The 22,083-nt window shown below is 36.1% G+C and overlaps 2 protein-coding genes across 2 annotated transcripts in view; one reads left to right on the forward strand and one right to left on the reverse strand.

The window, feature by feature from the left end:
* Window positions 1–275: 275 nt before the first annotated feature.
* On the forward strand, window positions 276–15,430 carry LOC121408850 (ubiquitin carboxyl-terminal hydrolase 30-like). The gene is made up of 9 exons (XM_041600524.1): window positions 276–465; window positions 5,273–5,443; window positions 6,204–6,298; window positions 7,016–7,114; window positions 7,762–7,908; window positions 8,305–8,640; window positions 10,597–10,826; window positions 11,779–12,000; window positions 13,028–15,430. Exons 1-9 carry the CDS (start codon window positions 336–338, stop codon window positions 13,251–13,253), a joined length of 1,656 nt encoding a protein of 551 aa, XP_041456458.1. The 5' UTR covers window positions 276–335; the 3' UTR covers window positions 13,254–15,430.
* Window positions 15,431–18,091: 2,661 nt separating this feature from the next.
* LOC121408851 (nuclear cap-binding protein subunit 3-like) overlaps window positions 18,092–22,083 on the reverse strand; it is a 70,186-nt gene continuing 66,194 nt past the window's right edge. The window contains exon 11 of the mRNA XM_041600525.1: window positions 18,092–21,318. Within this exon, the coding sequence (XP_041456459.1) occupies window positions 20,898–21,318 (421 nt within the window). The 3' untranslated portion in view covers window positions 18,092–20,897. The remainder of the gene's footprint in view (window positions 21,319–22,083) is intronic.

Consider the following 22,083-nt stretch of genomic DNA (forward strand, 5'->3'; position numbering starts at 1 on the left):
TCCATCCATCCATCGAGTCCATCCATCCATCCATCCATCCATCTGATCCATCCATCCATCCATCCATCGGATCCATCCATCCATCCATCGGATCCATCCGGCCATCGGATCCATCCATCCATCGGATCCATCCATCCATCCATCGGATCCATCCATCCATCCATCCATCGGATCCATCCATCCATCCATCGGATCCATCCATTTCAATGAAGCTCGGCCGCCGGCGCCCGGCCCGGGGCCCTGGCGGGGCGCGCGCGAGTGTGGCTGTTGGTCCGAGGTAGCTAGTCTACCGTGTCTCGATCTGTGAAACTACCGGACATGACTTTATTTTGAAAATGAAAGGTTTCCACATCCAATCTGAAAACCTTGTGCCAATCATTGGGTTAGGTGTAACTGCAGCTGTTGCATTGTTGTATATTCTTTGGAGCCCAGGACCAAGCAATTCTAAGAGAACCGGAAGAAAAAGTAAGAACTCTACTCAGACGCTCCCAACATATTTTTACGCGTATGGGACTGTGGGGGAAAAGCAATGACGCAATGTCGAGTGTGATTTTGTCGTTGTTGCAGAAAGTTTATCTAGGCCTAGGCCTTTGCTAAGTTATACCCTCTTACTTTTAAGCTATACTTTGGCTGTATTACTATATCAGTCTCCATGATATCAGGGCATTGAACATGTCGAAGGGCATTGACAAAAAATATTGAGAATTTATACAAAATAAGGGTTTATTTTTTTTTAATGTCACATGCCGGGCAAGGGCCAAGGCCACTCACACAACATGCGAGGTAACCTCGCACAATGCATGTGATTTCATGGTGGACTTTGACGTTTTCATTCATCACACGAATGTGAGGGAATAAAACACGCCACACTTTTCACTATTTCTCCACGATCCACTATGACTCTTGCAATTGAACATTCATATTTTAACTTCATTTTAAAAAGTAATTATTTATAAAACTGTTTTTATCGCTTAGGGCCTACCTCCAAATATCAACCGTTCAATCCGTCCTTGGGCTTAGTTATCATTGATACTGCGGTGGAAAGTACGCAAACAACAATCGAAAAGCAAATTTTCCTATCGAACATTCTCGATTCAAGTCGTCAGCGCATAATAGGAAATTGTACCAAAAATCAACAGGCATCTCATGTATCACCCATGCCATGGGTTCATATCATCTCGCATGCGAAGGAATATCAGTCATACGCACGTGACACACACGACACTTCCAAAATACAGTGGGATTTTGCCCACATACAACATCATGTATGATTTGGTATTCCACATCCTGCTATGACACTTACCGAATCATTTAGATCCTTCCATGACTTCTTGAAGTTTCTAAAAATATGTATATTTTTTTATCTTCAGACAGATTTCACGGAGATAGAAATCAATCAGCGTGGATATCAATTTTCTCCTGAAGAGGGCGCGCGATTTATATACATATCAAAGACACGACAAGGGAAAGAATAGGCACCTAGTGGCACTTACACTATTTTACATGCATATTGACGCAAGGCATTACGCAAAGTCCGTGAAGTGTCCAATCTTTTCATCGTATAGACTTTGGTATACCGTATACGTATTATTGACGTTCGTGTGTGTGTGTGTTTGAGTTTTGTCAGACGTGTATCAATCAGATATGATTATTTACGTCTGGGACCGACCTTTAACGTCACCATCCGAAAGACGTGACCAGGGCTCGAACCCGGGGCTTGAACCTCTGCATCAATTTGTAACTTCCCCACAGCTTGGATTACAGGCGCACGCCACAACGCCCAGTTAAAGTCAAAGCTTGTACTGCTGGTTTCTTTCCAGGCACGTATATTATTTTCATTTTTTTTTATCAGTCATCTTTTTAAATTAATTGCAAATAAGTGTTATCATCACCAATAATAATCTTTAATTATGTTTTTGAAGGTATTTCATTCATTGGTGCCCATAATTAGTAAATTAATCATAAGGATTGCGCATTCAAAGAATTTAGATACAGTTATAAAATTACCGAGGAGCTGAATCAAGGTTGTGAAATTATTAGCGCCACCAACGGGCTTCCTTGTAATTCCGTGGAAGAGACAAGCGAAGTCACTTTCGAGGCCGAGGTAAGCGAAATTTGCTTTTTTTTAATGATTATTATTTTATTATTATTTTCATATTTAATAAACTATTGCTACTTACCGGCAAGAGCCCCGGTGCGTAGCGAGAAGGAGTTTCGGCAAATATTACTTCAGCAATGAAGCGATGTTTGCCGACTACTTCGAAATCCAGGGTCAAACACGGTCTATTGTACGAGGTTAGTACATACTAACCTCGTACAATGTGTGAGTGCTCATGTATATGCTTATTGGTAAAGTACGCCATCTTTTGACAAGATGATGATGAAAGTGGATTGAACGAGCAAGAAAATAATGCTGATCGCCTAGAATGCAGCTAGTTTGCAAAACCGTAAAGAAAGGTATACCGTAAACAAACGGTAGGCACTTAAGAACCAAGTTTGAAAGGACACTCGTAAAATTACGTCACTCTCGCCGATGAATATTCATTAGATCGTGGTCGTGCGTGTTCAATACAAACTCTCTGCATGCATGCACTCAGTGTGTATTGAACACGCACGACCACGATCTAATGAATATTCATTGGCGAGAGTGACGTAATTTTACGAGTATCCTTTCAAACTTGGTTCTTAAGTGCCTACCGGCTTGGTGAATAATATCGCGCGCCCTCTTTAGGCAAAAATTGATATCCACGCTGAGCAGAAGGTATCTACGTGAAGATCACGAAAAATGCTCTTATTTTATTAAAAAAAACAGCAAAGAGAATTCAACAAACGATCCATATGGTTCGGTAAGTGTCATAGCAAAATTAGAATTCTATGATGTAAAGTCATAGTTATTTTAGTAAAAATGGTGTGAAAGATTCGCGTGCACCAGGTGCATATGATACCCCTTTCATAAACCCAATTAAAATGAATTAGGCGGCTAATAGCAGCATAATTTGGTCGTAAAATTGGAGGAGGACAAGAGTTATCCGCATTACTCTGATGCTGCTATTATCCGCATAATAGCGGCATCGGGATAAGATTTTGAGTTTATGAACGCATTTCCAAATAATGCGGATAATTGCCATGGTGCGGTCACAAGGTCACCCTTTTCCAACACAACCGCATCGGAGGGGGCGTGTCCAGTTGTCATGGCGATTATCCGCCTTTTTCAGGACGGGCGCTCGTAAAAATGATGCGGCTTTTTTCGGAGTTTATGAACGCAATTTTTATTGGATTATCCGCATTACTCTTAGGCGGCTAATTGGAGGATAGGTTTATGAAAAGGGTATGAATCCTTCGCATGCGAGATGATTTGAAACCATGGGTGGGGCCAAGGCTGGCTGCGGCTTCTATAGTTCTAGAGATTAAAAATCATATTAATCATGATTTACTAACGTAGGCTTTCCCTTATTCAAAAATAACAACGAGAGCGTCGAAATGTCGGAAATGAAGTTTTATCCCATGTAGGCCTACATGATTTAGGGCTAGATCTTTTAGAAGGAAAGTAGAAATCTCGGGGGTGAAAGTTTCAGATTTTGCATCCTTTGCTGTAGGTGAATGAGAAGGATGACCTGGCTTCATCGAGAGTAAGCCTACGTAAGTAAATGATTTTTACTCTCTAGAAGCTGCCTGGCTAGGCTAGCCTGGAGGTAGACCAAAAGCTTTGGTTTCTGTTTTGTTGGCCGTTGTTCAGCTGAACTCCGTTGGCTTCACTCACCAAATACAGAGACCGAAGTTCTAGCGCGATCTGTACAGGGGACCCAATGGCCATATGTTTATGTACTTGAGATCAGATAAAACGGGAAGTGAATTTGCGCGACAGCCGAGGTAAGTCACAGTTTTTGTTCCTTTTAACTTCATTTTTCTCCGTTTTTTGGCAATTAATGCCAAGAGAGAATATAAATTTGCATTTTTGTCGCGTTAATTTTCAAAATTTTTATTCGTTAAAGACAAAATTTGAAGAGCCCCAACGGGGGGATTTTGCATTGCAAGTCCCCTGATGGTGGCTGCACGATAGCGAGCCGTCTGTGTACGAGGAGGATTTTTAAAAAAAATGTTAAAAAACTCCTCGAAACAGACGGCTGCCAGCTGTCTAGCCTGGAGGCGTCTGGGGAGTAAAATTATTTCTACTACGTAGGCTTACTCCCCATGACGCCTGGCACGGCAAAGCATTGGGCCACACGAAGGTTTGAGATTTTGGAGAAAACAATGTTGCTCCAAAATACTTGATTTGTTTAACTTGCTATCCACACAATTATGTAAAAATGAAAAGAAGTTAAAATCACCCCATTACATACATTTAATTTTTTTTACACGAGAAATATTAGAAATATTAAGAAAAATCATGTAAGAAGATGAGCAGATACTCACTGATGATCTTGTCGCTATTTTCCTTCTAGCCTAGTTACAAGATGCGTATGAGAGAGGGCGACGATATGAGCAGTGCCAATCTAAAAAAAAAAATTTAATCTGCTGATGATTAACGTGAATTGTAAAATACTTGCATTAGCCAATAAATATTTATGAGCTCAGTCTCAAAATAATTGCGAGCGAGCAAAATGATACCTTACCAGATTACTTCCTTTAATTTCTCTGCCTGAAATGATCTTGGAAAATAGCAAAATTTTCTGGATTTTGGGGAAGATTGTAAGCACTTGGCTAAAAGCCAAGGCAAGTAAGAGTTGGGGGGGGGATTGGTCTGTTCAAGTTCCACTTCTTGAAAATGGACTGCAACAGTGCAAGTTTGATCACGTGTGAAGGGGAGGGCATGGCCATGTCTGTGGCTGTGCACCTAAAATTAGAATTGAACTTCAGAACAAATTCAAGCATGAAGACTTCAAGATTCAATGATTATTGTTGGTGCTTATATACTACAAGGTGTGTGCTGAAAATCGGCTTATTGTTCTGTGCAGAATACCAAGGCAACCATAAAATTGAATGGTCACACTCTGTATTCTAGTCGTTGAGAAGTTTCTGTCTGCCTCCTTTATAAATGTGCTGGAGTACTCTGCACTTGTCCCCCTCAAAATCTAACAAAAATTTGAGTAACATATAATTCTTGCAAACAAACTGCGGCTAGTCATTTTTAGACGCCTTGGCATCCCATACCTGTGCACTCATTCACTTTACATATAATTCAAGGAGTTCGATGAGAAAGGCTGCATTTTTTCAGGCCTTTGATGAAATGACTAAAATTACACCATATTTTTTTACCTTTCTCATCCCACAGGAAAAGTTGCTGGTCTAGAGAATCTGGGTAACACATGTTACCTGAACACCATCCTACAGAGTTTAGCAGCATGTCCAGCATTCTTAGCTTGGCTTAATAGAGCCCTTAGGAGAGGATGCTTCAAGGGAAGAGGCAATGAGCTGGCTTACAGGCTCTCACGAACCTTAGAAGGTGGGTTTAAGTATTGAGCTTCAGGGTTTACTAGATATGCATTGCATTTTAATACAATCATTCTTTGGAAAGGACATGGGGTCCTTCCCTAATTGTGATGAGCACTTGCTGGTGGTTCATTTAGATTGAACCTCTTTTTTTTTTGGGGGGGGAGGAACATTTTGTACAATGTCTGGTAAAGAATTTCGGCATTAGTGTTTAGTTAAGACTAATGGAATTTATCTAAATCTTTGTAATACAGGAACTTTGGAATGTGAACAGGACTTGTTTTATTTCAATTTAGTGAATGGGATTGGGAAGGGAATTCATGTTGACATTTTTTCATCATGCTGAAACTATGTTGATTTGAATCAGATATTCAAAGCAGAATTGTAGGATTTGAGGAGTGAGAGAGAGAAAGTCTTTAAACTGAAAATGAAGTAATCTTTTATTATTATTATAATGAGTTCTGATAAACCAAATGTAAAAATTGAAACCAGCTGGAAGTTGCTTACAAATATAAACACACAATTTTACAAGCATACAAGTAAGAATTGATAATGGATTGGATAAAGATTGAGAGAATGCTTTGCTTTTTTGCATACTTCTGAGTGATTACCGATTTCCTACCAGAATCATTATAAGATTTAGGTATATTTTGTATTTAAAACATTTGATGTAATTTTGTTGGAATCTGTCTAAATTTGTTTTGTCATTCAACCCAAACTTGAGTAATGTCTGTATTTATATTTCGTTCTCCCCTCTCATATTTCCTTTGCAGGTGTTAATGATTATTCCTCTTCTACTGTGTACTCACCTCATGAGGTTTTATATTCTCTCTATAATCGAAATTGGAGACCAGGACAAGAGCAGCAGGTATGTAGGAATACCAAATTAGATCCAGCACAGATCTTAGGTTTAAAGTTCTACCAGAAGTCATGACCAGTGATATGTATAATGATGATTGTAGTTTAATGTTGATGTCATTGATGATGGTGATGCTTATGATGATGATGATAGTTACAAATACTGTACTATTACAGACTACTGATAATTTTTGTAATCCATCAATGTAAATCATAATTCATGTGCAGAAGCTTCGCTCTTATCGTGATGTCATTCATGTTCATCCTGAGACATTGGTCGACCCATAAACATCTCATGATAACAAACGTTAGTAGCACATGTATTATGAAATACACAAATTGCACAATTTTCCATCCATGATGACTAAAGACAAAGGTGGCTATATATTTTATGTTATAATGTTATTATTAGCTTTTGATAGGGTAATGTTATTAAACTGTCTTCATTTTAAGCTACATTGGATTTCTCATGGAAATGAATGCATGTTTTAGTTTCTATTCTTTAGTGTCAGAGAAAAATTATTTGGGACCCAAATAATGTGGTCAGACATGAACTGTAAATTTCATCCATAATATACATAGGCACAATATGAGTTTTTATGATAGATTTAATTCTGTGGAAGTGAATTATCTTTCAAAGTTTCAATTCACTGCATATAGGCTTGGTAATATCGGGAGGCTATTGTATGAATGAATAAATGAATAAAATGTGTTTTTTTTTTTACAGGATGCTCACGAATTATTTCAATTTTTGTTAAGTGAATTAAGTGAAGATAGAGAACAACCAACCTCTCCTCTGCCTCTGAGTGAAGCTCCAAAGCTAGTGGTAAGTAATATTAACCAGTTGATTGGTAGTCTTCGCTCAATGATGTACAGAGGTTCCAAAAACAGAGTGAATGTATTGTCAAATGACAAAGAACAATAAAAAATTCTTTGTAAAATTTGGTGAACCAGGACAGCAGTTTCATTCTTCTAAATTTCAGAGCTGACTATTTTTTCCCCATAATTATGAACTAAACTGCTGTTTTGAGTACCAATTTTCGACAGTCTCCTTTTTGTTCTCTGTTATAACGGGCATTTGACAATGGTTCCATGCTCCGATGGAAAATCTGTACGTTAAGCCAAACATAAAATATAACCTCCAAAACTAAATAAACCCTAAACCAAAAACTCTACAATCCTAACCCTATGCCGTCTGAGATATTAAGACCGTAGCAAATGTTGTGTCACCTTTGATAATACATTTACTCTATTCTTGATTACTTCGTACATCACTGAGCAAAACTTCCCCATTAACTTGATAGTCAAAAGTTGCATTTTAAGTCATTTGATTGACAGCATTGGTGGCTCTGAATCAATATCGGCATAAAATATGAATCAATGATTAAATTTGGGGGTAGCATACTGTTGAAGATGTGCTTTTAACCAAATAAAACAATAGCGTTTTTATTTCATTTATGTCTGAATTTTCAGAAGCATGTACCTAATGGTAGAGTGAATCATTCTGGGCTGAGGTCAAGCATCAAAGCCAACTTGCCCCGAGTGACCATCAGAGACGTTGATTCACCATTCAGGGGACTCCTAGCCCACCACCTATCATGTACAATATGTGGACACAAGGTAAAGTAGTATGCAAAGCTTTGTGGCCCATCTTACAAACAGTGTGGGCACATATCTGTCATATCAACTTGGTTTAGAACATGGTTACTTACTTCCACTATTCTTACCCAGAATCATTGTTCCAACATATGGAAGTGACATATGATGGTGAAAGATGGTGGTGGTGGTGATATTGGTACTTATAGAGGTTTTGTTGATAATGATGAAAATCATTATCACGATCAGTGCTTTTATTATCGTTGACATCATCATTAATGTCTGTACAATTTAATGATTTGTGTGCATTAAACAGCATCTAGAATTAAAAATCTAAGTTTTTCTGTCATATGATATGTTCTTATAATTATTATTGTTGTTTTTATTATTAATAATTGTGACTTTCACTCTCTCTTTCAGAATCCTGTGACGTACACCAGCTTTGACTGTCTGTCCCTGCCGATCCCCACCCTATCCCTTCTCCGCACCCTCTCCTTAGACTGCATTCTAGAGAGATTCACCCACACTGAGCTGGTCCATGATGTGGAGTGCGTAGAATGCAGTAAGACATCCACCAGTCCCCAGGAAGATGGGGGTAGAGTAGGAGGAGGGGACGGGGCGAGGAAGGTGCAAGGAGATGGGGACAGGCAGAGTGGTTCCCAGGTGAGTGCGGAGAGCAGTCCAGGGACAAGTCCACAGGCCAGGTCCAGGAAAAAGTGTAAAAGAGTCTTCCAAAAACAGATGACTATTAGCAAGGTGAGAAGAGTATTGATTACTGGAAACTTAGAATATTTTGCTGTTGATTTTTGTCACATTTCACCCAGCATGGCAGGTGTGTGAAAATGAAATCGTGAATAAAGGTATCCTAGATCTCTGCAAATATCCAGACTGTAATTGTGTTCTACTAGCTTTCTGAAAAAAACTTTCTAAAAATTCTACTTCTTTATTTTTTCAAGTTTGTTTGGGGATTGGCTTTACTTCAGTTTCTGTTTGAATGTTAATATCAATAAGGTGTACTGATATGGAAATAATTCATACAGATCCGAGTTTCAAGTCCTAGAACCCTGTATTATATATTTTAAAAATGATTACTTTATGGTAACTTTTCCATTATGGTATCTACTTTTGTAGATACAAATACATGAAACATGACAGCAGATAAGCACAATCATGGTTTTTGTCTCACCTGCGAAGCAGAGTGAGACTATAGGCGCCGCTTTTCCGACGGCGGCGGCGACGGCGGCGGCGGCGGCGTCAACATCAAATCTTAACCTGAGGTTAAGTTTTTGAAATGACATCATAACTTAGAAAGTATATGGACCTAGTTCATGAAACTTGGCCATAAGGTTAATCAAGTATTACTGAACATCCTATTAAAGTTTCATGTCACATGACCAAGGTCAAAGGTCATTTAGGGTCAATGAACTTAGACCATGTTGGAGGAATCAACATTGAAATCTTAACCTGAGGTTAAGTTTTTGAAATGTCATCATAACTTAGAAAATATATGGACCTAGTTCATGAAACTTTGACATAAGGTTAATCAAGTATCACTGAACATCCTGCATGAGTTTCACGTCACATGACCAAGGTCAAAGGTCATTTAGGGTCAATGAACTTTGGCCGAATTGGGGATATCTGTTGAATTCCCATCATAACTTTGAAAGTTTATGGATCTGATTCATGAAACTTGAACATAATAGTAATCAAGCATCACTGAATATTTTGTGCAAGTTTCAGGTCTCATGATTAAGGTCAAAGGTCATTTAGGGTCAATGAACTTTGGCCAAATCGAGGGTATCTGTTGAATTACCATCATAACTTTGAAAGTTTATTAGTCTAGTTCATTAAACTTGGACATATGAGTAATCAAATATCACTGAACATCCTGTGCGCATTTCAGGTCACATGACCAAGGTCAAAGGTCAATGAACTTTGGCCGAAGTGGGTGTATCAGTTGAATTACCATCAAAACTTTGAAAGTTTATGGATCTGATTCATGAAACTTGTACATAAGAGTAATCAAGTATCACTGAACATCCTGTGCGAGTTTCAGGTCACATGATCAAGGTCAAAGGTCATGTAAGGTCAATGAACTTTGGCCATGTTGGGTTTTTTGTTGAATAACCATCAAATCTCTGTCAGTTTATTGGTCTAGTTCATAAAAAGTGGACATAAGAGTAACCATGTATCACTGAACATCTTGAGCGAGTTAGAGTAGTATTCAAAGTCAGCACTGCTGCTATATTGAACCGCGTGATGCAGGTGAGACGGCCAGAGGCATTCCACTTGTTGTAACATTATGAATTAATGTTAGCATTGTAGCAGTATGCGCCCTCTTGAGTTGGATTGATATGCCGGGAAACATGGGCTGGTTGTATTAAATAGTTGACAAAATATTATATCCTTGACTGAGACTGTTTCTTTAGTCGTCGAGTTGGGTAACTCTACAGATGGAGGCAAAACACAACAGTTTTCATGGTGACGTGACATGGTTTTTCCAAAGTTACCCTAATTCTATGTCTGTATGAAACTAGCCCTTTCTATTATTAGCTGTGTGTTTTCAGTTCTAATTCACATCCAATTCATTATATATTTTTCTGAGTTTCAAACAATCAATAATTAATAGTTTGTTGTCAAAGCAAAAATCTATCTATTATCTATCCTTAACATATCAATTAATAATTTGATGGTTTGTATACTTGCTTTCAGCTACCCCAGTGTCTTTGCATTCACATCCAGCGTGTTGGTTGGCAAACCGATGGTCTTCCTTTCAGGAGAGAGGAACACATCATGTTTCCTGAAGTCCTTGATATGAGCAGATACCGGCTGGCATCGGTCAACGCAACCTGTAATAATGGAAGCATAGGTGTCACCAAGTCACTGCGACTGGTTCAGCAAACAGCACTTGCAAATAATCAGAAAACAATAACCACCAAAAAGTGAGTACATAGACTGCTGTTCGATGATCAGGTACTGTCTGATACTGAATTGCAATTGTTCCAATATGTCTCAGCCATGGAAGCCAGAGAGATCATCTTGAGTGTATGTCTATTCAAATTGTTCCTTCAATATGTGAAATTGTGGTTGTCTGTGGGCTGCTAAAAGTTTGAGGGTTCCTCAGAAAACTGTTGTTTTTGAGTAATGGGAAAGTTACATGTAGCAACCTCATATTGTATGAAATATAAAATGATGCTGATACCCTTGTTTTTTTACCTAGAGATCATTGTACAAATGACAACTTTATAAATTAAATCTAGATGTCTGTAAATAATCTGTTTTCCTCTTTACTTTCATTGACCTTGTGCAGATTTAGTTCGTAGTCACAGAATCTTTCTATCATTTTAGATAAGACAATTTATTATTTGTCATGATTGCTTTTGGATTTGGAGACTTTTAGTAGGAATTTTTAGAAAATGATTTTTCTATTATTTGATGGACCAGTTTAGATCAGGTTCTTGATCACTGAATCTCTCAACCAATGTAGATTGAACAATAAACTATTTGTTATAAAAAAATTGCCTTTGGCTAATAATTGCATTTGGAATTAGAGATCTGGCAGTAAGTTCACTTTCACAAAGAACATCCAAATGTCTGCTATAGAAAATTTTCTTTTTCCTTGATTTATTATGCAGTTTTGTTTATTGTTACCAAAGCTCCCATTCATTGTAGATGAGACAATGTATAATTTGTGATGATTGCTTTATTTTACCTTTGGAACTAGAGACTTTAGCAGTAAATTTCAATTCTACAAATCACTTCTAAATGTCTCAAAATGAAATGAAAATTAACTTGAATTACCTTGCTCTTAGTTGATAACCGCTTTTTGAAGTAAAGAACATTTAGATACTGTAAATTAAAATCTTTGCATTTCTCATGATTGACCTTTTGAAGATCGGGTTCATCGTCAATGAATCACTCATTCATTGGAGACCGGTTTCTCTCTCCATCTCGTCCTGCATCATTACGCTTGGTAGGCGGAGGATGGAGACCAACAGAGCAAGAGGAAGAGGAAGAAGAAGAAAAGGAGGATAAGGAAGAGGAGAGAACACAGAACCTTGAGAATACAACTCTAGAAGATGATAAAGATAGTTATCTAGATGTCAGCAATTACAGGTATGAATAAATCAAAACACCCATAATTTTTTTCTTTCATTGATTTAATAACAGAAGCAAGACATGGGTGGTGATTCTCAGCAGTGGCATCCACATCAAACCATAACCTAAAGTCTAAGTTTTCCACTAATCATAATAATATATCATAATATTAATCATAATATATTTTTAAAACTTGTTCTTCATTCATATGTCAAATATATTATTAAAGTCAAATAATATAATATATTATTAAAATCGAATAATATATGCCAAATATTTTATTCTGGGTATGTGTTAGATTGATTATCTGTAAACTTTAAAGGAGAATGAAACCATTGGAACAAGATAGTTTGTGTGAAAACAGAAAAATCAAAGAAACGGATCAAACAAAAGTTAGAGAAAAATCGGACAAATAATGAGAAAGTTATGAGCATTTGAATATTGCGATCACTAATGCTATGGAGATAGTAAATTGGCAATGCGACAAAGATGTGTGATGTCACTTGTGAACAACTCTCCCCGTTACTTTAGTATGTATTTCACTTGAATTGCCTCTTTTATCACATCTATCCATAGATCATGTGTTCTTTCTACATGAGGGCATGTATTACATATTTTTTAAGAATACATCATGGATAAAGAGTTTGTATCATCATTAGAAAAAGCAAAAAGAGACATTTTGAGGGTATTTTATAGTCCACCAAAGGGAAAGTTGTTCATCAGTGACATCACACATCCTTGTCGCATTGCCAATGGGAGGATTTCCATAGCATTAGTGATTGCAATATTCAAATGCTCATAACTTTCTCATTATTTGTCTGATTTTTCTCAAACTTTCTTTATTCTTATTCTTTGATTTTTCTGTTTCTACACAAGTCTATTTGTTTCAAAGGTTTCATTCCCCTTTAATAGTGAAGGGAGTTTGAAATAGACATTTTCCAATGTTCCATTCTTATCGTGCTCATAAACTGAAGATATGCATCTCAAAAGCTTGGCATTCCTTGTAAATTAATGCATACCAATATTATTATTGAACATTCTACAGCTCCAGACCCATGGAATCCAAGTACAGGCTAGCTTCGGCTGTGGTTCACGTTGGCAATGCATTCTCTGGACATTTTCTGACATATCGGCGTGGGCCTAGTAAACCGAATGAACCTTTGAATTCACATTGGTTGTGTGTGTCAGATGAGAGTGTTTACACTGCACAGCTATCTGATGTTCTCTCACAGAAGGCATACATGCTTTATTACCAGAGGGAGTGTCAGTGAGAAGAGACCCCAATGTCCAAAGACTGTCAACATTGCTCAGATATCTGATGTACTGTCACACAAGGAATATATGCTTTACTACAAGAGAGTGTTAGTGAGAACGTATCACTGTGGTCATGTTTTATTTTATGTAAGGTCATGGATTCAAATCCTGTGTTGGAACCTGGACATCATTGATCCATGCATTGTTCTGGGATTGTTTTAGAAGCAAAAAAGATTTTCTAGACACCTGCCTTATATCCCATGAAGATTTTGCTCTAACCTCTGCAGTGATCATGATGTGGAAATTGTATAGGGAATATACACTTTAAGGTTGTGGTAAACCTTTAATACTTCCTATTTTTCACCTGAATAAGAGAATTAGATCCCTTATAGACCCCTTCAAGTGACATCTCATGCCAGCCAATGTATGAAGAGGAAACAAATGTTTAAGGTAACCAACAAGTTGCCTTATTGAAAGTCATTTATGATATCCCATATTGGGAGCCCTGTAAAATCTTGATGAATCCATTGACCATATTGAAAATGTATTAAGGTCAACTGCAGTTTAAATCGTTGGTCTAGTATAAATAGCCATATCTTTGGCATAAGTCGGCCACAGAAGATGTTGGACTTTACACCAAGTTTGATACCGAAAGTCTCAAACATCTGTAATTGTATTAGAACTATCCAATTGGTTTCTTCTTATTCTTGTCTTTTCTTGACCTTGTAAATGTAAGACTGAATTCCTGTAAACATATGGAGCATTTTATAATGAATATATTTGCTCCATATGGCTATCCATACTTCAAGCCATTGATTTGAATTACAAAGTTCACTGTTGCAAATACCAACCATTATATTGAGATGCCAATGTTGAGTTGTGGAGATCAAACAGGTCTCTTTTAAATGATACCACTTTTGATAGATTTCAACAGGTGATCAATGACAAGCTAACCAGATGTCATCACCTTTTGCGATGGGCAACACATTTGACTATTCCTCAGCAGCATTGTGATGTATGAGGCATCACAATGTACGTAGCCTATGGTGATGTATAACACATTATAATGCGAATAGTGCACAGTCTAAGCTATGCCCATTTATAACTAGTGGTGATCAGTAACAAGTCATTCAGACATTACTTTAACTTGCTATCCATAGCACAAACGTGATCACAAGTGATGATAGACCATGAGAGATGATCAGTCATCACTCGTGAGCACTGACAGTGCTATCAGTCATAATTTTTTATATTGTATGAAAAGGAGAGAGAGGGGGGGGGTAATGTAATGCAGTGCCTGCCACTCTTTCATGAAACATATCGATTGATATCCAATGATACAGAATTTAAGAGTTTTTTGCCAGTTTCATCATCTAGAGTTTCTTTCTCAAAGCTTCTTGTGAGAGGTTGTGAACGAATATACAAATGACTGGACACTTGAAAGTCAAATCGGGTTTCTTAGTCAATGTTTGACACATTGATACTCATAGCCAAAGTTGAATATATGCAGATGTTAATACCTCCATTTTACAGAGAGCAAGAGATCTCTGAAAGACCATTTAAAGATCACTGTTGGGACCAGTCTAAGATCAGTGAGACAAGAAGAATCAGTCAAGCTGTCAGGTTTTTAGAGCCATCCAACAGAGACCACTAATTTCAGTAATCTATAAGAGTGCTGAAAGACCTTGCCAGCTTTCCACCTTTCAGTCGTATCTCAAGGGTCTCCATACTGTGGAATGGGGTTTATGTAGTTAGTTTGGAGATTCATTCTCCACAATTGACATAAAAATCGTTTTGAATATATACAAATATTGCTAGAACATCAGGATAAATCTTATTAGACTGGCATGTAAGCACTTCATACCTGAATCAGTTATTTGTACATTTATTTTTAAAGACAAATGACTGTACAAATGGCTTTATGAATGACCCCAGCATTTCTGTATAATAGGTATGCCAAGTATAGCCTGTATAGGTCATGTCAAGCCTATGTATATTTTAGTTGAACCATGTGGAGACTGTATGGTAAAAGATGTTTCTACTTGACCACTTTGAGATGACAGACCAAGGAGATGGAAGCTGTTGAATAGTTGCAATATTGTTTAATACCAATGGTTATGATGTGTGTGTGTGTGCGTTACTCTATATGCTGTTCTTAAAAGACAAGTCCACCCCAACAAAAACTTGATTTGCATAAAAAGAGAAAAAATCAAGAAGCATGACACTGAAAATTTCATCAAAATCGGATGTAAAATAAGGAAGTTATGACATTTTAAAGTTTCGCTTCATTTCACAAAACAGTTATATGCACATCTCGGTCGGTATGCAAATGAAGGAACTGATGACATCACTATTTCTTCAGTATCTTATTATATGAAATATGAAATATTTTTATTTTCTCGATAATGTCATGTGAAATGAAGTTTCATTCCTCCCTTAACAAGTGGAATTCCTTTATTTTGAAATAATGTGCTTCAGGCAAGGAGGTCATAATCATCAAATTCCTTAAAATTGAAATTCTGTATAATTCAAACAATAAAAAACAAAAGAAATAGTGAGTGACATCATCAACCCTCTTATTTGGATATAACTGGCTCGTTCATATAACTATTTTATTAAAAATAAGCGAAAATTTGAAATGTCATAACTTTCTCATTTCACATCTGATTTTGATGAACTTTTCAGCATTGTGCTTGTCTTATTTTTCTCTATTTAGTCAAATCAACATTTTTCTGAGGTGGACTTGACCTTTAAATGATTGATTTGCGGAGGCAATGGTTTGGTCCAAATGCTTTTATATCATGCGTTATTGAATAACCTTTATTTGATTATCATTCAGTATTAATTTCTTTCGGTATACCCTTGCCTAGCAAGTGGTCCATAACTGAATTTTAATCACCATTGGTAGAGGTTAAAGATTGAACTTTTTCAACATAAAAAATTAATTGTTATAATTTTCCTTCTGTACCTTTTCCCATGTATATTCTATATGGTTTTGGAACTATGTGATATAATAAAGTGATATTACAATTTGTACTTTTGGATGTGTACTTTAACATAGATCAATTCATATATGATTGAGGACATTAGATTTTGACAGTAAAACAGTAATCAACACTTTTGTATGTCTTTTGCAAAGATCATTAATTAATCTTAATGTCTTTTATAGTAAAATATTGAAGTATTCTAAACATGAAGCAAATCTTTAGATACTGTCTAACTCTTATCTAAACTTTTGTCCTGTCAGTATAAATCCTTTGTGCTAAGTTTAACCTGTTGTAAATATTTGAAGAATCAAATCATCCCAAACTAGATATATGTAAATGACTAAATTTATATTGTATTCTCAAGTTTTCCCATTAAAATATTGAAGACCAACTATAGATAGGAAGAAATTAAAGGGGAGTGAGAGAATTTTAAAGTTTTGAGTGACATTTGACTGCAAATCTACCAATTGGCACGCTTTCTATGCATGTATGCTGTATAAAATTTTCCCCTTTTCCCTTTTTGAAAGGGAAATGGATCAATGATTGTAAGTTTGCTTGGTTGGCTTTTTAGCCTTGCTGTGAGTATTGATTGTTTTGCATGCACGATGCAGAGAATTTGTAACCTTTTTTTATAGTACCATTCATTTTGCTCTCTCCCAGTTTTAGGAAGTGTTGCCTGTTCTACCAAGAATACTGTGTGAAAGACAATATGGGTCACTTTGTATTTTGATCAATTGCTTATTTGAAACAATGTTATTTAGTTGAAGCTGGATATTTGGGAACAAAATGCAGTAAATAAAAATTGGCCATTACTTTTTTTGTAATTGATCGTACACTCTTGCGTAACTTAGGGCCAAGGAGCGTAATCCTGCTTGCCAAATAAAATGAATGGGCATAATCTGGACCAGTTTCCATGTTTGTATTTGATCTCTACAGAAATCATTTTAAAATCAGATACTTTTGGAAAATGACTAAAAATGAATTTTCAAAAACGTGCATTTCAATGCCCTGCCATGTTGAAGTGGTGTATAATTTCACACACAAAATGGCACACCCACGTACAGTAAAGATTAAGGTTTGTTTACTTTAAGTCATTTAACATCCCATGAATTGGGTTGATCAGCTGAAGGTTTTTTCAATATTTACATTGTGGTTGTTATGAAATCTGCAATGTATTGTGTAGATGCTATATATTCAATGAAGTAGTAAATCTTTTAATGGTATTTGTTACAGATTATATGAAATAAATTAAGTTTTTTCTTTTGTATTCTTCCTGTTTATTTCTTATTCATTCTTTCTCTTGATTCATGAACAATGTTTGGTCTATTGCATCTATGCCTTTGTACAATGGCAGAAGGAGGCAAGAAACAAACTAATTTCCTGTAAAAGAAGAAAAGATGTCTTTGATTTGCACAGACACCAATACATCACTACAATGGTTAACAAACCAGCCATATCTCATACTTAGCAGCCCAATAGTGTTTTTTGTGTTATTTTGCCTGGATGAAGAAATCAATTTGTAGAATGTAAACACAAAATCTCAGTCTTGGTTACCAGAAAGGTGTTTCTTGCCTCCTTTTGTCAAAGTAGGGCAGTATGCCTGAGAGATGAATTCGCCCGAGTTGAACATTGGTCTGTGTTTGAGTCTGACTAAAATGCATACCGGTAGGTAGTTCCAATTTCTAACTTCTTTTTCATGCTGACAATGCTATTCCAGTATTTTACTAGCAAATAGTAGTGGGGATGATGGAAATTGGTGGTGATGGTGGCAATGATGATGATAGTCTTGACAGATGATGGTTATAGTTATGATGATAAGTTACCACACAGATACTAAATTCCACAAAAAAGTTCACTTCTTTTTGCCGTTTTATTTACATCAGCCAGTCACTGGCACACGTTTCATAAACTTGAATTCTTATCTTTCGTACAAAAGTTATACAACATTCTCATGAGGTATATAAGAAAGAAAGAACACAACTTGAAAAAACAGACTTATAATACTATATAGTATCTTCCACCTAAGTTTGAACTAATAATAACACAACCCCTTAAAACAATTTTTCTTAACTTCATAAGAACCTATTTTTGGTGGTATAAAATCATTGATTGTATTCAACCTGACTTAATATCCTAGGCTTCCGAGCTCAATGGGATTGGAGCACATCAACATTATTAGAGTAATGTAGATGTACATCATTTCTATGACATTGTGATTCTCTATCTCTGATCTGGCCTTTAGATTAGAGTCTTGGCTTATAATCACAGCCATGGCACCAATTTTCTTCAGCAGGAATAACATCAATACTGTGCTGCCCTTGACCCAGGAAATGAAAATGATTAACCTAGCAGGAATATTTATATCTTGAAATCCTTGTTTGCCAAGATGGTAACTGTGATCGAACTCTCCGATGGCAATCATAACAATTGATCCCTAAACAAGACTATTCAGAGTGGAAGTGAGCACTTGAGAAAATGCATTATTATTTTTCATACAGGTCTGTTTGTTTTAAATATTAATTTCCTTGGTGATGTGAGTAATTTTGAATGATCAAAGATGTCTTTCTGTATGAAAAAAAGTGAAAAAATAATAATAAAAAGGTTTTAGCTGAACCGGAAGGGGAGTGAACTAAACTAGTCAGAAGGGACTGGTTAGGAGAGGAGACTGGATGAATCAAAATCAGATAACGGAGCCAACTACACATAAAATGTGACCTTAATTTATAAATGCAATAGTAATAGTTAACAAGAATGATAGAATCCTACATTTACTGTAAGAAAGCAAATGCTGCATATATTGCACTTGAGACATTCTCATTTCAAATACATTCAACAAGTTATCCTTAATTATTTATAAAGAAAAAAAAAGGCTTTTGATTAGAGCATTTGGCTTTTTTTTAAATGAAGTCTTCCCCGAAAGTTCTACGAAACTACATCGTCGAGATGACAGACTAACTTCAGAAACCGGGGTTCTGACAATCTACTTAACTACACCGTCTTCAGATGGTGTATTGCTTTCACAAGCAAGGGATGGATACGAACCACTTGGTATTAATGTAAGTTTATAGATATATTGATAAAGGTGTCGTTCAGAAGATGGCAATGATCCCATTTCATCAGGGGTTAAAGCAAACCAGCAAGCCAGGTGGCTTACCTTAAACTCTCATTTTATCTTTATTCAAATTGGTCAAATGCTTTAAAGTTAATCATTCAGAAATGAAACACACGGTTATTGTAATAAGCAAAAAGGAAAACAAAGACAATTCAATAGTTGTCTTACAATTTCAAAATTCCTAAGTACCCCCAAATATATATCAAAACTATAAAATCATCAATAACAAACCCCCTTAAATAATCAATTTCAATTGAAATATGAAAATATACAGTCAACTTCTGTTTTCTCAGTCCAGAATTCTACTTCCTCATCTTCCATACAAAATGTTATAAATGGAGGTTCAATATTTCATTACTCTTTATATACAGAAGAATGTATGAAAGATATGAAAATTTATAATCTGTACAAAAATGCATCCCTCCCACTTTGTACATTATTTTGTTATATTTTACAATGCATTTTCATATTCACAAAGAATAACTTGAATATCAAAATCTTGATTACTGGTGATTTAGAATGAATCCAATTTCATTGCACTCATCATGGAAAAAAAATTACCCCCCCCAAAAAAAAGTAAAGAACTCAAACTCAAAAAGAATAATTAAAATTAACATGCAACTATATGTAATAATAAAGTTAACAAAGTTACATAGCATTTTTTTCTAGTTGCAACTTTCCTAACTGATTCAAGTCTTCTTGTCAATCTAAAATTATTTAACACAAGTAAACCTTGTTGCTGTATGCAATTTATCTAAAAATTAACAAAACTTTAATTTATCTAAAAATTAACAAAAGAATGTAAACAAACATTTGATATTCAAATACAAACAATACATTTGCTGGTCAATATTTTTTTTTGAAAAGCAGTATCCAGCCAGGCATTTAACTCAAAGAGTGGCAAATTCAATTAAGCTCCATTCACTTCACATTTATGAATGATCCAAGTCAGGGTCAAATCTAAATTCACAATCACATCTTGATTCTTAGAATTAATCTCAAAATGGGATGAATCTCAAATTAAGATTAATTTCAACTGTGTACTTATCTATAAGAATCAAGATTTATCTCCATCTGAGATTGACATTTATTAATGACAACTTCTAATAATAAGACAGGCCCCATTGCACAATGCTAAACAATTCATAATAGGACTGTTTTTTACGATTGATTGTATTGCATCAATCATAAAATCCCTTCCTAAAATGTTTGTTTTAATGGGCACATGTGTAGACATTTCATTTTTTTTTTTTGGGGGGGGGAGAATAATTTACTAGATACCATCAAAATCCTAGGGATGAAAAAAAAGAATGAGCAGCGACTTGGCTCAAACTATTGCTTGGATATAACTTATGACTCATTCAACCCCGAGAAAGGTCAGTTCAATTCAGGGTCACCCTATTGCAATTATTAGCATTCTTTTCTTATCTAAAAAAATAACCATTTGACCTAGAAGGTCATAGGTCAGTTCAGTTCATGGTCAGCATAGCAAAGTTCATGTTCTCCTCTGGTGTAATAAATGACCCACTTGACCTTGATGAAGGTCATAAGGTTAAGTTGTTTCAGTGTTCTTCTCTGATCTCAATTTGAAGGGAGGGAAGATTTTCAAGGAAGGCTGGTCTTGTGTCGGACTCTCTGAACCCGGGTCGAAATTGGGATGTTTCAGGTTTCCTGCGACTCAACCTTGACCTCAGGTCATTGCCAAGGTCAATCTCATCACTCTCGTAGTCTACGTCCTCATGAAATGACTCGCTGCCCTCCTCCTCTTCGCTACTTTGCCAACCTTCAGACACACGATCATTGACATCTAGGATCACCTTGAGGTTTTCCATGGATGGGGCAGGGGTCACTGAGTGACCAACGAGGGCTCCTAGACGACTCTTGACTGACAGTCTCTCTTGACCCTGACCTTGGCTCTGTCTTAATCTCTCCCGTGCATCAGTCACAACCTGTTCAGTGGCTTGCTGGACATCAACAGTATCTCTGTGACGCAAACAGAAAATAAGAAAAAAAATACACATCTTTGGTTTATTTGAAATTTTTAATTCATTTAGGACTAAAACAAAGAAACAATAAAGCCATAGGTTTAGAAATAAGTTTTACTAAGTTTCAAATTCAATCTCTTTGTAATTTTACAACCCATTCCCATCACTATTCCTGCAACTTTAATCTAGTTTCCAGAAATAAAATAGCAGTTAGGACAACCATTATCCAGTCATGGTTTACAGAATCTAAGATAAATTACTTCCAAAGTGAAGAATCTGTAAAAAATATCTGCGTCAGTTTTATTTCAACTAAACTTGACTTGGCTGTGTGTGTGTACATATATCTGGAATCAATACATTCTGGCAAAATATTGTGCAGTGTCAATTCAATAACTCATGAATGTGTTTTGGAGTTCCTCAGTGAAAAAAAAAATTATTAATGCAAACAATGATAGCATAAACAGATATACAGTAATGAGAAAATTTTGAGGAGGCTCCATATAACGGTGGCACGACATTTGCTCTGCTGACAATTGCTCCGGACTTTATTTTATCTAAGAACTAGAGTTATGGTTAGGGTTGCAATATGGTTTTATGTTTAGGATAGGGTATATTGTTAAATCCAGGGTTGAAGTTAATCATTCCATTAATATGCAGAATTTGCAGCGGAGCAAATATCATGGAACCCATATAGCACTGCTAACATGGCAACATATAACATCCTTTTAAACAGAATATACACATGGCAGTTCATTCTTTTGAA

This window comes from Lytechinus variegatus, chromosome 2 (genome assembly GCF_018143015.1).
Source record: "Lytechinus variegatus isolate NC3 chromosome 2, Lvar_3.0, whole genome shotgun sequence".
NCBI lineage: Eukaryota > Metazoa > Echinodermata > Echinoidea > Temnopleuroida > Toxopneustidae > Lytechinus > Lytechinus variegatus.

Excerpts from the sequence above, each read along its gene's own strand:
- LOC121408850 (XM_041600524.1), top strand. The coding sequence starts at position 336 with ATGAAAGGTTTCCACATCCAATCTGAAAACCTTGTGCCAATCATTGGG. Across the intron at positions 466-5,272 it reads TAAGAGAACCGGAAGAAAAA|GAAAAGTTGCTGGTCTAGAG; the intron begins GTAAGAACTCTA and ends CTCATCCCACAG. Across the intron at positions 10,827-11,778 it reads AAAACAATAACCACCAAAAA|ATCGGGTTCATCGTCAATGA; the intron begins GTGAGTACATAG and ends GACCTTTTGAAG.